Source organism: Pelophylax lessonae (assembly GCF_965119305.1).
Source record: "Pelophylax lessonae genome assembly, chromosome: 2".
NCBI classification, from domain to species: domain Eukaryota; kingdom Metazoa; phylum Chordata; class Amphibia; order Anura; family Ranidae; genus Pelophylax; species Pelophylax lessonae.
Genome location: NC_138769.1, coordinates 697,442,407 through 697,459,013, shown reverse-complemented (window position 1 = coordinate 697,459,013; position 16,607 = coordinate 697,442,407). Strand labels below are relative to the sequence as shown.

Here is a 16,607-nt window from a genome sequence, read left to right as displayed (position 1 = left end):
TTCTTTTAAAAAAGAAAAAATATAAATGGTTTCAATTTCCTAAAATAAAATTAGTGATGCAATAAATACTGTTGAGCTAGGCTGTAAGAATTAAGACAAGAAACCTACATCTTTCTTTGTCGACATCAGAAGCAACATATCCGCCAAACTCAAAATCCATACTTTTGGACATTTCTCTTCGATATGGAACTTCAAGATAAAGCTCCAGTGTACTTTTACGCAAAGAGTTGCTCTTTTCTTTCATGGGTGAACTCTCTTGCATATCTGTGAAAGGTGAATCTGTCTTGGAAGGAGATTCTTGGATGGTTTCATATTGGAGAGATTGTACATTTTCTTCCACAGAAGCGTCTTTTCCTTTAGGAGACATTTCAGAAACTGTGCCTTCTGCCACAATGTGTTCACTAAATCTGGGCTGTGATTCCTCCAAAGTCACATGATTAGAAGGCACGTTTTCTATGAATGGCTCTTCCTCATCATTCACATCCTCTTTTTGATCTTTTTCTGAGCTTTTAGCATGGTATATTTTTGTCGGCGCCGAGGCCTTCCCAATTGTTTCTCCAATTTCCTGTTCTAAAATATCCGGAGCCTGAGAAACAGAGGTTACATTTTCATGAATCACCAAATCTTGTTTAGCTGGCAATGCCTGAAGAGAGTCTGGAACTGGTTTGGTTGTAGGCAAATCTCTAGACTCGTCATGCAATTTTTTTAGTCCTTCATCAAAGTAATTAAAGGGCGCTCTGGGCAAAACTTCTGGCATTTCAATTCTCTCTCTGATTTCTTTTTTACACTCTTGTTTTTCTGCTGCAGTAATGTCACTCTCTTTTGCGATGGAAGTCTCAGTTTCTTCATCAAGATTAACACTGTGTTTAACTGGGGCTTCATTACCAACATTCATCTTTGTTGATGAGAGATTAATTACAATAGGCTGTTGGAATGATGAACTTCTTTCCGTACTTGAAGCCCTTTGAACATTGCTTTTAATTTTGCTTGAAGAAACGGTCAAGACTTTGCTAAAGTTCTCTTCAGGACTTTGTATGTTCATAAATGCATTCTGGCTTAGTTTAACTTCTGAAACAGGCGACGCCTCCAACGATTCACAATACAGTTTTTGCAGTGCCCTATCAAAGTCAGCAGAATTCTTTGGTGGTGGAATTAGAGTTCTTTCAACTGTCTCATTAACTTGTTCACCATTCTCAACTTGTGCCATGTCATTTTTTAAATTATCCCTCCCATTACAGTTTAGAAAGTTAAAAGCCTCAGCACCACACAAAGTATTTTCAGCATCTAACCCAATTTGTTTCACAAGAAACTGCCTTCGCTCACACTCTTTATGAGGCATTCCTTCCCCGTTTTTATTAACTGTCAAGTTTTGATTTTCTACATCCCTTTTTGTTATTTCAACATTCTTTTGATTATACTCAAAATTAACTGAGGTGGTGCCTTCTAATGATTTCTCAAAAAACTCATCCCTTAACTTTTGCAACCTCAGACTAAATTCACTCACATTTTCTGGTCTTTGGGCAGGTTTAACTACAACTTCAGAAACTTTGTCAGATACCACAAATGAGGATTTTGACTTGGTCTGAGTCTCAGACACTTTAGCAAATTCTATTGGGTTGCAGTCTTGAAAGACAGAAACATTATCCTGTGATTCTACAGAATTCCCTAAACTATTCTCACTACTTTGTTGCTTAGTAAATGTACTCAAAAGAGGAGTCTTGTTTTTATGGTTATACACATCTTTGACTGGCTGAACTGGATAAGTGTCTGGTGTGTCTTCTCGAATGTCCTCTAAACTCTGGGATTCTAGTTTAGATTTTATCTTGGCTACAAAGGACTCCTTGCTTAAATCAGGATTAGACCTAAACTGCCTGTTTTTAGTTTCTGAGAGTGTCCTATCATTTGGATTAGCCTTATGGTCTACATTCCAGAAGCTTCTTAAGTTCTGAAATGTTGTTGATTTTTTTCTGTCTTTTAGGTTGTCATTCATATTGTCACTTAGTGACACACTTCTACCTGGAGGATTTTTACTGGTACTTATGTTCTGTTCTTTTTCAAAGAAAGAATGGAATGTATGTCTTTTTTTAAATTTTGATCTAGGTTCTGGTAGAGCGGACACTTCATCTGGATCCAAAATGCCATTTTTTACTAAAGAACCATCTGGCTGTTTAGCATTTACCCCTTCTTTATTTTTCTCATTTTCCCAAAATGACTTGAGTTGATCAACAGGCAATAATGAATTCTCTTCCTCCTCTTCCACCATTACCCTTTTAAAAGTCACAAGGCTTGGGTTGCTCCGATCATCACTCTCAAATGAACTTCTCTGTGGAGTAATGGATATCTCATTTGGACTTAGCATTTGTTTGCTGCTGCTCAAAAAGGTCTTCTTAGCTGCAGGCAGGGCTGACTGGTCACCTTCCCAAAGCTGTTTAATATCACTAACTTTTCTTTGATGAACATTAATCTTTACAGTGTCGTGGCTTGGAGGAACTTCTAATATTTTTATAGATTCTACGTTCTCAGGCCGTGAACCATCTACCTGTCCTTTCTCAGTAGCCATATTGTGAGTTTCTGCCTCAACCACTCTTTGGATTTGAGGTTCCTCCTTCGTTAAGTCAGATTCCTTTTCACCCTTTAACTCTTCTTCACCCTTATCAAGCACCTCTTTTTTTACTTCCTTAAGCTGTGGATCAATTTGCATACAGTCTGCTGCTTGGTTAGACATTTTGCCAGATCCACCTTCACTTTTCTCCAAATCAAAGGGATTTTCAACAGGATTAATTTTTGCAGGAGGAACCGATTCTTCTTCCATTACATGGACTGGTGTAAGCAATTCAACATTTCTTGTTTCTGACTGATCATGATCAGTGCTGTCTGTACTGCTTAACGATAGTCTTGGCTTTCTAACTTCAGGAATTTCTTGATTGGGGGAGACTGGTTTGCCAGATCCACCTCCACTCATACCATATTCCAGATAATTTTCAGCTTCTGGATTTAAATGAATCAGTCTTGGAGAGATCTCGTCTTTGCTGGTTTGTGTCAAGAGTTCATCATTCTTTATACCAGACTGGTCATCATCTGTATCTGTGCTGCTTAATGATAGCCTTGGCTTCTTAACTGTGGAAATTTCCTGACTGGGTGAAGAGGTTTTGCCAGATCCAACTCCACTCTTGCCAAATTCCAGGCAATTGCCAGTTTCTAAATTTGAATTAATCACTTCTGATGGGGAGGCATTTCCTATGCTGTTGGCTTGTGTCAAAGGTTCACCATTCTTTATATCTGACTGGTCATCATTGGTATCTGTGCTGCTAAATGATAGCCTTGGCTCCTTAACTTCAGAAACTTCCTGACTGGGTGAGAACGTCTTGCCAGATTCACTGCCACTCTTACCAAATTCCAGGCAATTCCCAGCTTCTAAATTTGAATTAATCACTCTTAGTGGGGAGGCATTTTCTATGCTGTTGGCTTGTGTCAAGAGTTCATCATTCTTTAGATCATTATTGGTATCTGTGCTGCTTAAAGATGATATTGAATGAGGTTTCCCAACTGTTTCAGGTATCTGCTGATTAGACATGAACTTAGCTACAGGGATTAGGTTCTGCTTCAATGTAACTTTGGGATCCTCGGAACCTAAACCCTCTTTGCCCACTTCTTGACATTTCCCATTATCTTGCATAGCATTTGCTTCTTGTGTCAATATTTTGCCAGATCCACCTCCACTGTTACCATATTGTAAAGGACTTTCATTTTCTGAACTGAACTGTATTAGCTCAGATGGAACACCATTATCTTCTACAGGGCTGACTGTTGCAGGAAGTTTAACATTTGGTACAATTGAATTATCTCCACTTTGCATTCCTAAATTGGACAACATTGATTTTGGTTTCCCAGCATTATCGGGGCTCTCCAGATAAGAGGTCAGTTCAGATACCATTTTGAAGGTATTTTCATTGGGTCCAGATTCCTTTTTATTTCCACCTGTCTGAATAAGTATTTGTGAAGCAATCCCTTTTGATGGCTGTGGCACACCTACAGGTGGCGTTGGGTTGTCCACTATCTCAGAACTTCTGCTAAACCAATCTAGAACTTTACTTATGGATTCATCTTGTGCCTTCATGACCATAAACTCATATTTATCATTTTTGGATGAGGATGTATCACTTGCACTCTCTGATATTGCTGGCTTACCTGGCTTTGATTTTGAAACTTCAGGAGATCCAACCTCTGGCTTCTTATCTGTAAAAAAAGAAACTCCTTTCTATAACTGTGCATAGGGGAAACATTCAATTTATAGTGATAATGTAGGGTCTAACTGGGTGATTAAAGTATTTCTAAAGCTAGTAGGGAGAGTTTTTCTAACCGTCTGCATTCCATTGAGGATGCTTCCTGTTCTGTAGACCTATGACCCATGAGCGAAATCACCGCAGGACAAATTGAGAGGGTGAATCTTCCCAGCTAGGAGAGTCAACAAAAAAAAAAAAAAAAAAGGGATCTAGCTCTTCCCTACAATCTTGAAAACAGAAAAGTTGCAGCTTCAGGGCCCGTTTACACTAGAATGTTGTGAGGGAAACCTGCTTTCCGTGCCTGTTTCAGGCACCACATTCAAATCGCACTGCACTTGGTACAAATGTACAATGCAATCTGGCTGCAGCGAGTTTTCAAAAACAAGTGCATTTACTACTTCTGGTGCAGTGCAATTTCAGCCCATTACAGCACAGAAACTGCATGTGAATCACGCAGGAACACGCAGCGCGATTCTTTGCGGATTTACATTCAGTTCCTAGTGAGAATGGACCCTTAGATACACTTTAAAGCCTAATTAGCAGCAGACAACACTTTATGCAAAAACATTGCCACTGCTGCATCAGCGCAATGGCCTAGAAGACCAATTCTGCCTTGCAGAATAGTAAACCAAGGCCATATTTCTAAGCATTTCTTACAGGACAGCAACAATGATCAGAAGCAAACTGGCAATGTTCTAATAATGTCTACTATTTTTGGAACCAAAAAGATGCCTTCTATAAAAAGGAGGTTCTATATAAAATCGATCATGCATAGAAAGCATGTTGTGCATTGACCACTAAAAGCTTTGATTTTTACAGTAAAGATTTGTACTAGCCAGTGGATGTGCAATAGTGGTTAGTCAAGCAAAAGTAGGATAGAATTAAATAAGGTATTCTAAATGGAGTATATCCTACATCAGCATCTTTCATCACTTTGTCCTGATAAAAACCTTTAATCTATAGTAGCTATAAATCAAATTAGTTCAGGAAATCTTGTTTTAGTAACAGTGGTATAAAAAAAGAGACACGTCTTAAGAGAAACAAGGATGCTTTCATTACAGACCACTCCTTTTAAAAGCTCTTCTCTGGGAGCATTACTGACTGCTTTCTTTAGGCAGCCTAGAGCCAGACAGACAGAGGGACGGAAGACATATGTCCTGATTAAGGCAAAAAGGCAGAAACCACTTTAGGCGTAAAGGTCTTCCCAGAGGTAAGACACCCCTACCCCCCCTTATCCTTTTGCAGAACCAGAAACCGTTTCTTGCAGGATAAGCTACCAGTTCAGATACTCTCCTCACAGAGGTAATGGCTATAAGGAATATCACATTTTTGGTGAGTAGAGAAAGAAGTGTCAGTAATGTGTTCAAATGGCAGTTCCTGAAAACACAATCTTCAGATCCTGTGCAGTCACAGGGGAATGAAAAGGGGAGCTACATGGGAAAATACCTGTTCAAGGGATTTGGTTAAGGAATGAGAGACAAATGTCTATGAAACGAGACCTGAAAGAACATGAACCTGACTCTGAAAGTTCTGAAAGTCAAAACACTAATCCAGGCCCAGCTGCAGGAAGGAGAAGATTAATCCCAGAGTAGATCCTAGGGTGGAAACCCTAAAATGCACATCAAGTAAAATTAACCTTCCAAAAGTCCCAAGATAGACCTTGCCAGAAGTAGATTTCCTGGTTTTTAACATTGTAAAAATGGCCAATTCAAAGATGTCCCTGTCTCCCAAAACTTGGGCTTAAAACCGTGATCCCACTAAAGCCAGTGACTGAAGCAGGATGGTAAATGGTCCTTGGGACAGGAGACTTAGAAAATCTGGTAGAGCCTACAGAGCATCCACGAGCAGTCTTACCATGTTAGAGTACCACATCTGCCTGTGCCGATCCAGAATAAGGATCACTGGAATGCCCTCCATCTTGAGTCTGCAAAGCAGACAAGAAAATCAAAAGGTTCAGATGTGTACTGATCCCATAGAGCCACCACAGCTTCATGTCCGGTGCGCCCCACACAGGTCTTGGTATACCTCCAGGTGAAGGGACCACCCCTCTGGGTCCATATGTTGCTAGGTGAGGAAGTCTGCCTGCCAATTGTCTACATCTGAGATGTTAACGGGCGACAAGTCTGGGACGAGAACGTTTTCCTTTGACAGGCTGACAAGAGATCTATTGAGAAATGCTAATATGTGTAGTGACAGAGGAAAGTTTTAATTAAAAACAGGGCAAGGGGCAGGACAATCCTACTTGTAGCCATTGGAAACCACCTCCTGCACTAAAGAGTCTGAAATGTAAACTGTCAAAAAAATAAAAAAAAGTTAAAAAAACGCACCTCCACCTAGGGCAGCTAAGCAGAGGAAGGCTTGTTTAAGCATTTGGTGCACTTTGAGCCCAGACCCTGTGCATGGACTAGTTACAACTTGGAGGGTCTGGACATGGATGGTGCAGTAGTGAAAAAACAAAATAGGACTTTTCTTGACTGACAGTAGGGGAGCAGCCTTTTCAGTCTATCTTTAAGGCTTCATCCACTGAAAAAGATTGGGTGCTCTTACCACCAAGTAGCATCCTTGAGAATGGTATCCAGGAGTAGAGCGGAAGAGACTTTATCCCCCAAAGACCAATAAAAGACACTTGTTAGGCGAGTTCCACAGTACAACACATTAACCAAACTGAAGGAACCAGCCACATTTTAAAGAGTGAAGAAAGGCTCCAAAGATGGGTCGACTGCATTAGTGTACACCAGAGCAGTTAGTGTAAGCTGGGGGCTCCCGTTAAAGCAGGACTTTTCCTTCTGTATCTAGAAGGCATGTTGCGACCGCAGGTCAGTTAGGCAATGTAAGGCTCTGGGTATGAGCAAAACCCAAATCTGGTAGTAGATATGGGTTGAATGGCCAAAGGTCATAATGTTCATTGTTGGCAGGCAGCAGAAAAACTGAAGATCTAAGTTTATGGGTCTCTGACTAAATGGCAGGAAAGACCACAGAGCATGTGCATGTGACACGCAACCAAGTGTAGGATACCAGCACTTAGTCCCACAGCATCAACATCTTCCACAGTGGAAAGCCGGAAATTTAAAGGGGCCCTAACAAGAAGATAAGGTATGCTGGAAGTAAAGTCAACTTGGGCTGGGGGACAGTTTGTCAGTGTTCAATCCCCTTGTATGTGGCACACACCCAAAAAAAAAACTAAGTTCCGTGAAAAAATTAGAACAGTTAGAGTATAAACAACCAATAGGAAGACATCAACTTTACTTGAGGAACAACAAGATAGCAAGGAGAAAGGCTTCTTATTGCTGCAGAAGAGCACTTCTTTAGACTGTACACCAAGTTACTAAGTACATGTCAGTATGCCATGGTGTCAAGAGCTAATTATCATGCGCACAAGAGAAAAGTAATTTTACGCCAACCAATGAAGATGACAAGCCTTGAAGATGGTGCCACCTAGGGAGTTTGCAGACCTTGCATCACTCAAGTAAAGTTTAGTTCCATTTAAAAATTTTATGAATGGAACCCTAATAAAATGATCAAACATGGGATCTTTGAATTAACACCAAATTCAAAGCGTGACTCAAGTTTGTTCCTATATTTAAGTTAATTTTTGAATACTGGTGCACATTTAAAATGCATGAATAGTTATTTTTTTTAAGCTTTGGATACAGTAGAGAAAAGTTGAAACCCATGCAAGTGTATTTTTTGCTCTGTGAACCATCTGCAAAATGTCCTCTCCTACCCTGGAGACACAACAGAAGTTAGAGGAAAATACCCACAGTGAGATTAAACTCCCCTCCTAAATATATGTCCGCGGAACAGATGTCCCTATTAAAGATTTCTCCTCACCTGTTCACATCTCGACAATCACTAATGCAAATTGAGGGGGAAAAAAAGAAAAAAGAAAAAAGAAGAAAGAAGAAGAAGAAAGAAGAAGAAGAAAGAAGAAGAAGAAAGAAGAAGAAGAAAGAAGAAGAAGAAAGAAGAAGAAGAAAGAAGAAGAAGAAAGAAGAAGAAGAAAGAAGAAGAAGAAAGAAGAAGAAGAAAGAAGAAGTTGAAAGAGGTTCTAATCCTTCCCTACTAAAAATCTGCTTAGGAGGTACACTTTATACGTAGCCTGAGAGATAATGTACAATTTAGACAGAAAGGAGGAAAGAAAATGCCAATACCCAAGTAGCATTTATTAAAACCTAATAAAATTAAAAATAAATATGCAGAGGTTTGACAAAAAGAGGACCACACCCTGAAATGCATAACCATGCCCAGCATTATCAGACATGACATCGTCACGGCCATTTTGTGGGCCTGCCATACTTTTCTGCTGTCCACAGTGGTTCTGCTGCTCCTCCGCAGGCTCTTCCTGGTGTACCCCTGGTCAACTTACTGGTTCCAAACACTTTATAACACATCCACATGGAGTTGAAACAAATCCTCCTACATAAGTTGTACCTGTTTATCTGCCGCAATCTCTTCTCTGCATCCGTTCAAAGTGCTGAATTTTTAAAGGTTTAGGAGTTCAGAAGAAAGCAGGAGGAGAGCTGAAGTTACACTCTGCAGGACACACTGAGGAAAGCGCTGAGAGCTGATTGGAGGGAAGAGACAAACCCCCCTCCACACAGCTCACAGAAACAAAGCTGAAGCTGTCAATCCGCTGGAGGTCCCTCCCGTCACCATTTTTTTCTCGGTGTCAGGAGTGACTCATGCTGACAGCAGAGAACAAAGCAGCAGACAGAAATGACAATTCGTGTTCTTAATAGAGAAGTATGGGGATACAGTGCATTTGGAAAGTATTAACAGCTCTTCATTTTTCCCCACATTTTATGTTACAGCCTTATTCCAAAATGGATTAAATTAATTATTTTCCTCAAAATTACACAAATACCCCCACAATGACAACGTGAAAAGTTTGTTTGAAATCTTTGCAAATTTATCAAAAAATAAAAAGAAAATCCCATGTACATAAGCAGTCACAGCCTTTGCCATGACACTCAAATTTGAGCTGGGTGCATCCTGTTTCCACTGATTATCCTTGAAATGTTTCTACAACTTCAATGGAGTCCACCTTTGGAAAATTTAGTTTATTGGACATGATGATTTGGAAAGGCGCACCTGTCTATATGAGGTCCCACATTTAACAGTGCATGTTAGAACACAAACCAAGCCATGAAGTCTAAGTAATGGTCTATAGACCTACAAGACAGGATTGTATCAAGACACAGATCTGGGGAAGGGTACAGAAAAATTTCTGCAGCATTGAAGGTCTCAATGAGCACAGTGGCCTCCATCACTTGGAAATGAAAGTAGTTTGGAACCACGAGGGCTTTTCCCAGAACAGGCGGCCCGGCCAAACTGAGTGATCCGGGAAGAAAGGCCTTAGTCAGGGAGGTGGCCAAAAAAAAAAAAAAAAAAAACGGACAGAGCTCCAGCATTCCTCTGGAGAGAGGAGAACCTTCCAGAAGAACCACCATCTCTGCAGAACTCCACCAATCAGGCTTGTATGGTATGTGGCCAAACAAAAGCCACTCCTGAGTAAAAGGCACATAACAGCCCACCTGGAGTTTGCCAAAAGGCACCTGAAGGACTCAGACCAATTTTCTGGTCTGGTAAAACAATGATTGAACTATTTGGACTGAATGGCAAGAGTCATGTCTGGAGGAAACCAGACACGCTCATCACCTAGCCAATACCATCCCTACAGTAAAGCATGGTGCTGTGGGGATGTTTTTCAGCGACAGGAACTGGGAGACTAGTCAGGGTTAAGGGAAAGATAAATGCAGCAATGTACAGAGACATCCTTGATGAAAACCTGCTCCCGAGCGCTCTGGACCTCAGACTGGGGCGAATGTTCCATCTTCCAAACAGAACAACGTCCCTAAGCACACAGCCAAGGTAACAAAGGAGTGGCTACAGGATAACTCTGCGAATGTCCTTGAGTTCCCAGCCAGAGCCCAGACTTGAAGCCAACTGAATGCAGAGAATGGGAGAAAATGCCCAAGAATAGGTGTGCCAAGCTTGTAGCATCATACTCAAAAAGACTTGAGACTGTAATTGGTGCCAAAGGTTCTTCAACAAAGTATTGAGCAAAGACGGAAAAAATCAAAGGTACATAAGTATTTACAGTTTTTATTTTTAATACATTTGCGAACATTTCAAAAACTTCTTTCACGTGGTCATTATGCTGTTATTTGTTTGTAGAATTATGAAGAAAATAATGAATTTAATCCATTTTGGAATAAGGTTGTAACATAAAATGTGGAAAAAGTGAAGCGCTGTGAATACTTTCCGGATGCAGAGTAGGCTTTTTTCATATTTCAGGTCTGAAGTTTACAACCACTTTAAAAGAAGAAAAAAAAAAGAATTTTTGTAAGATCTTACCGTAAAATTATTTTCTGAGTCCTCCGACAGTCGCCGCCCACTCATACAGTCGTCACTTATGGGTACTGACCTCCTATCCACAGGAGTAAGCTAGGCAGAAGATTTTGTTAGAAACATTCACAAAACTTTGCATAGACACACCTACAGGGGGCTGTCCCTCTGGTCCAATACCCCCGGCTAGCCTCATTCCCAATTCAGTTTGGTAGCAAGCAGTAGATAGTCCATGAACCCCAAAAGAGGGGCGGCAACTGTCAGAGGACTCAGAAAATAATTTTACGGTAAGATCTTACAAAAATTATATTTTCTCTTACATCCTCTGACAGTCGCCGCCCACTCATACAGTCATCACTTATGGGATGTCCCAAAGCAGTGTAGAGGGGTGGGAAACGCAACCGTCTCAAAGGTAACGAAGCACCCAAGGTCAGATAAAAGAACCGTATCTGAACCAGAAAGGTAACCCGCTGGGTAACAGGAAAGCTCAACAGGAGCGAACAAACCCAGGAAGGCAAATTAATCAAGGGTGAAAAAACCCTAACAGGAGGGGACTGGCTAAAAAATGCCATGTCCCCCCCCCCCCCCCTCCAAGTACTGCCGCACTCAGAACTTTGCGGCCAAAGGAGGCATCTACCGATGCCTAAACAAAGTCTGTAAATTTTGTAAAGGTGGGCACGGACCACAAGGTCGCCGCTCTGCACCAACACAGACGCCTGATGGCGAAAGGCCCAACACGCACCCACCGCTTGGAAGAGTGCGCTGTGTCAGGGAAGGGCGGAACCCGTCCCCCAAGCGAATAAGCTTGTACAACCGTCCATCTGAACCATTCAAAAATGGTTGCCGCAGACGCAGCCATACCCTTCCGAGGTCCCTCAGGAAGGACAAAAAGAGAATCCGACTTTCTGAAGGATTCGGTAGACGACAGGGAAACCCTGATCGCCCTGACAACATCCAATGAATGCAAGGCAAACTCCTTAGGATTCGCACACAGGGAAGGCAAAACAATGTCCTCATGGAGATGGATTTCAGACACCACCTCCCGAAGGAAGGAGTGATGAGGTCGCAAGACCACCTTAACCCTATGAACCACCAGGTAGGGGGAGCGGCAAGACAGGGCCGCCAACTCCGACACTCTGCGAGCAGATGTGATCGCCACCAGAAAGGTGACTTTCCGTGACAGCGCCGGCAGAGGAATCTCCCTGATGTTCTCAAAGGGAGGAAGTTGCAAAATGGACATAACTAAATACAAGTCCCCAAGGGGGTAAGAGCGCTCTCCCGGGGGGGGGGGGCCAGGTGACGTACCCCTTGAATAAAAGGTGCGGATCAATGGATTTTGACGCCAAGGGGCGCTGGAAAAGAATGGTCAGTGCAGATAGCTGACCCTTAATAGTGGTCAGCGCAAGACGTCAGTCCACACCGGATTGCAGGCAGGCTAACACCCTCGCCACTGAAAAAGGAGCGAGGATGGAAACCCTGCGATTCTTACCGGACGAGGCCTTCCTAGCTCTAAGCAAGGTAGGAATGACCGCCGATGAGACCCCGATCTCTCAAGACCTGGTTTTTAACAGCCACACCGTCAAAGCCAGCGACTGTAAAGCAGGATGGAAGATCAGCCCCTGAGACAACAGATCGTCTCGTAAGGGGAGCCGCCAGGGAGGCTCGACGACCATCTGCATGATGTCCGCGTACCAAGATCGGCGCGGCCAGTCCGGGCCCGCAGGACCACCAACCTCGGAACCGACCTGCGAAGGAACCGTGACAACAACTGGATGGGGGGGGGGGGGGGAGGCATAAATCAGGCGACACTGATTCCAAGGCAACACCAGCGCGCGTCCGAGGCGGCTGCCAGAGGATCGCACGTTCTTGCCACGAATCTTCCCACCTTGTTGTCTAGAGGAGGCGTGCCATCGCGCACACAGCATCTGAAAAACCTCAGTGTGTAGGGACCATTCCCCCCCGGTCCGGGGTCTGGCGACTCAGATAGTCGGTCTGCCAGTTTTCAACAAGCGCTGAGACCCGCGTCTCGGCCCAAGACAGAATCTCGGCCACTTCCTTGGCCACCCGGGCACTCCTGGTGCCCCCTTGGTGATTGATGTACGCCACCGCAGTGGTGTTGTCCGTCTGTACCCGCACAGGGTGGCCCTGAAGACGATCCCACCAACGGAGCAAACAGTCTGATCGCTCTCAGTTCCAAGACATTTATCGGTAGGGAGGATTCCTCCTCCAACCAAGTGCCCTGGGCAGACAATTTGCTCAGAATGCCACCCCAGCCCGACAGGCTGGTGTCCGTGGTGAGCACCTTCCATAACAACGGCTGGAAGGATTTCCCTTCCATCAGAGCCGGAGACTGGAGCCACCACAGAAGGTCCGCTCTGACCCGGTGACTCAAAGATAACCTCCTTTCCAAGGACTGAGGATGCCTGTCCCACCTGGCTAGGATCTCCGCTTGCAGAGATCGCGTGTGGAACCGTGAAAACGGTATCGCCTCGAAGGCGGACACCATCAATCCTAGGGACCGCATGCAGGTCCTGAGTGATGAGGATTCGTTGTCCTTCCGGCAGGAAAACTCTCGTATGGACGGAGTCCCGGACCATTCCCAGGTAAGGGAGACGAACAGAAGGGGACAAATGTCGACTTCTGAAAGCTGATGGCCCACCCGAACTCCTGGCGCATCTGAACCGTGGTTAACAGATCGCGCAACAGAGTTGGACTGGAACTCGACCTTAACAGGAGATCGTCCAGATATCCAAGGATTGTGATCCCCGCCCGCAACAGGGCCAGAACAGGAGCCAAAACAAGACTGAAAGGTAACGCCACGAATTGATAGTGCTCCTCCGCGATTGTGAATCGGAGGTACCTCTGACGACCCTCGAATATAGGGATGTGTAGATACGCATCCTTGAGGTCGATTGAAGACAGGAATCTCCCGTGTTCAGAGAGACCACCACCGATCGGAGGGATTCCATACGGAATTAGTGAACCTGCACAAAGCGGTTTAGAAACTTTAGGTCCAGAATCGGACGCACCTTGCCCTCCTTTCTGGGCACCGTGAACAGATTTGAGTAAAACCCCCGAAACCTGTTCCGACGTGGCACCGGGACAATCACCCCCTGGGCGAGGAGACCCTGAACCGCCCGTTGGAGATCTTGGAAATTATCTGGGGTCAAATGAAGATTTGAGGGGAAGAATCTGTCTGCTGGGCGCGATGGTGGATGGCAGCCCCGTCCTGAATGGTGGACGGGGCTGCCATGCTAGAGTGGGCGGCTTTAGACTTTGCCCGCCCGAGGCTTCTTCTGGCCACCAGAGGCCTAGAAGGATTTGCCCTCGTCTTCTGCCTTGAAGGCACGAAAGGACCCCTGGTAAGGTTTTAAAGGAAGGGCCCCGCTTACCGCGGAAAAAAAACTTACCCTTGGACACATGGGGCAGCAGAATGCTTTTACCCCCAGTGACCCTCTTAACCAACTTGTCCAGGGAGTCCCCAAAAAGGAGATTCCCTGCCTAAGGGATGTCAGACACCGTCTTCCTGGAAGTCTGGTCAGCCGACCAGCTCTACAGCCACACAAGGCGACGGATTATCACTGCGACAGCAGATAAACGTGAGACTAAAGGGGCCTCACCCAAGGTCGCATCACACAGGTCTAAAACAGCTAGAATAACTTGGTCCACCATCTCCAAAGTAGCAGGAGGGGTGGAATCAGCCACAAGGGTGCGTCTGAGCACCTTAGTCCACTCCACCACAGCCTGAGGCGAACACAGGCGCCATCAAGGGACCTGCCACCATATAGGAATGGCGAGTAAGAGATTCCACCCACCTATCTGCCGGGTCTCTAAGCACCGGATAAGCCTCCGTGGGCATCAGAGTGGCCTTGTGTAATCTGGATACCTTGTGATCCACCTTAGGGGCCACAGTCCAGCGCAAATCAGTTGGAGACGCAAAGGGGTAACGGTACTAAAACCGCTTAGGTACCACAAAATTGCGCTTTAAATTGCGCCATTGTTCATTCACCGTTTTGTGAAACTCAGCGGGACAGGGAAATACCTGAGCCGCTTTCTGGGTTCTGCGGGTCCCAAAAGAAGACCGCTTACCCGGCGGGTGGGGCTCATACTCCAAGTGTAGCATGTCCTTAACAGAACTAATAAGTGCGGGCATAGCAGCGCATTCTTTGGCCGACCCAGAGGGGGAGTCGTCCCCCTCATCATCCTCCTCTCCTTCCGACAGAGGACTGGGACCCTTCAGGGGGCACACAGTCCATGGTAACCATTCTAGCTCTGAATCAGAAGACTGAGAAAATCTGGGCCGTTTGAGAGGCCCGCCAAGACATTAACAGATCCACTTTAGACGCCAAAGTCGCAATGCAGCAGTAAGGGAGCCCATCACAGAGGATTCAGGCATGCCTGAGCCCCCCGCCCCAGCTGGGGGGAATTTGCTGTCCTGGGACTCCATAACACACATTTAAAAAATGTATAGCACTGGCCCTTTAAATAAGTGACAGCGGCGGATTCCACCGCAATGCCCTGCAATGAGGACTAGTCTATAGCACTAAGGCATCGAACATAATACTGCCAGCAAAGGTAGTACCCCAAAAAACAAGCACACAGCCCCCCAGAAGTGTTACCACACTTCCAGCACGATCGGATCGTCAGGATGAAGGAAATGACATCACGCCGCTAGAGGCCCAACAATGGTCTGAGCTAAGCAAAAATGGCTGCCAATGCAAAGTAATGGGGAGGCTCCGGGAAAATGGCCGCCGAGCCCTAAGCAAAGAAACATTGCCACACGCAAGATGGCGCCTGAAGGGCACAAATTAAACTAGAGAAAATGGCTGCTGACTGCCCATACATGAAGCCAGAACAGCCTGCCCACATCCAAAATGGCAGCCCCGCGATTTTTTTACACCGCAGCAGCCCCCACAACCATGCCTGTACCCCCAAAGTGACACCACACACTCCCGAGGGACTCCGGGACCCCCGCAAACCCCCCACAGTGCGGCATTATCGCAAATAGTGCCCCAGCAAGGACCGTGAGGGAGACACAGGGACCAAACAGACAGCCATGAGGGGGATCACACAGACTCTAAACAGACTGCCATCCCCAACGGGAGAAGGCCCCACACACACATCCCTGGGCATACAATGTCATAGACAGAGGGGGTAGCATGGTACTCACCGATCCATGTGAACGGGAAGCCTCCCACCACGTCAGCCAAAACAGGATTCTAGCAACACACGGCGTACCGCAGTTGAGGCATCCTAGCGAAGTGGCCACTTTGCTGGCTTTGTCCCGGAGGACAGGGACAGGTCATTTGCGAGGCCAGGGCATACGCGTAGCCCGCTAAACTCTCGATGGCGGGCTGGGATTCCGTAAGGCTCTAGTACAACCAGTCCGATTCCCAGCTCCGCAAACGTTGTAGTCTTCCGAAGTCTGACTAACGAAGCGCAGGAACAAATAAAAAGCTATCAGTGCAAGAAAAAACACACTTAGCATAAAATAAAATGTAAGAAAACAGAAGAAAAGGCTGAGACTGTAGCCCCAGCACAGGGAAGCCTATCTTACTCCTAACTAGGCAAAAGACAAACTGAATTGGGAATGAGGCTAGCCGGGGGTATTGGACCAGAGGGACAGCCCCCTGTAGGTGTGTCCATGCAAAGTTTTGTGAATGTTTCTAACAAAATCTTCTGCCTAGCTTACTCCTGTGGATAAGCGGTCAATACCCATAAGTGATGACTGTATGAGTGGGCGGCGACTGTCAGAGGACGCAAGAGAAAAACTTTACTAAACCTGGAGCAACTGCATATATGTTGGTCGTATATAGATTTTTGTTCCACCTTCTAACCTGCACTGCAAGAACAATAGTACAAGTTGGATTATCTGTTCTTGGCAATAACCTTTAAACAAGTACTGCACACAATACTTTTTTTTCTGCATTAAGGCTGGGTGCACAATGTTGCGCTCTGTTACCATTCATGCGCTCT

General features: G+C 45.0%; 1 protein-coding gene across 1 annotated transcript in view; it reads right to left on the bottom strand.

Annotated features, from left to right (window-relative positions):
• SYTL2 (synaptotagmin like 2) overlaps nt 1-16,607 on the bottom strand; it is a 133,042-nt gene that overhangs the window by 48,336 nt on the left and 68,099 nt on the right. Inside the window, exon 9 of the mRNA XM_082248204.1 lies at nt 109-4,236. Coding sequence (XP_082104330.1) covers nt 109-4,236 — 4,128 coding nt within the window. The remainder of the gene's footprint in view (nt 1-108; nt 4,237-16,607) is intronic.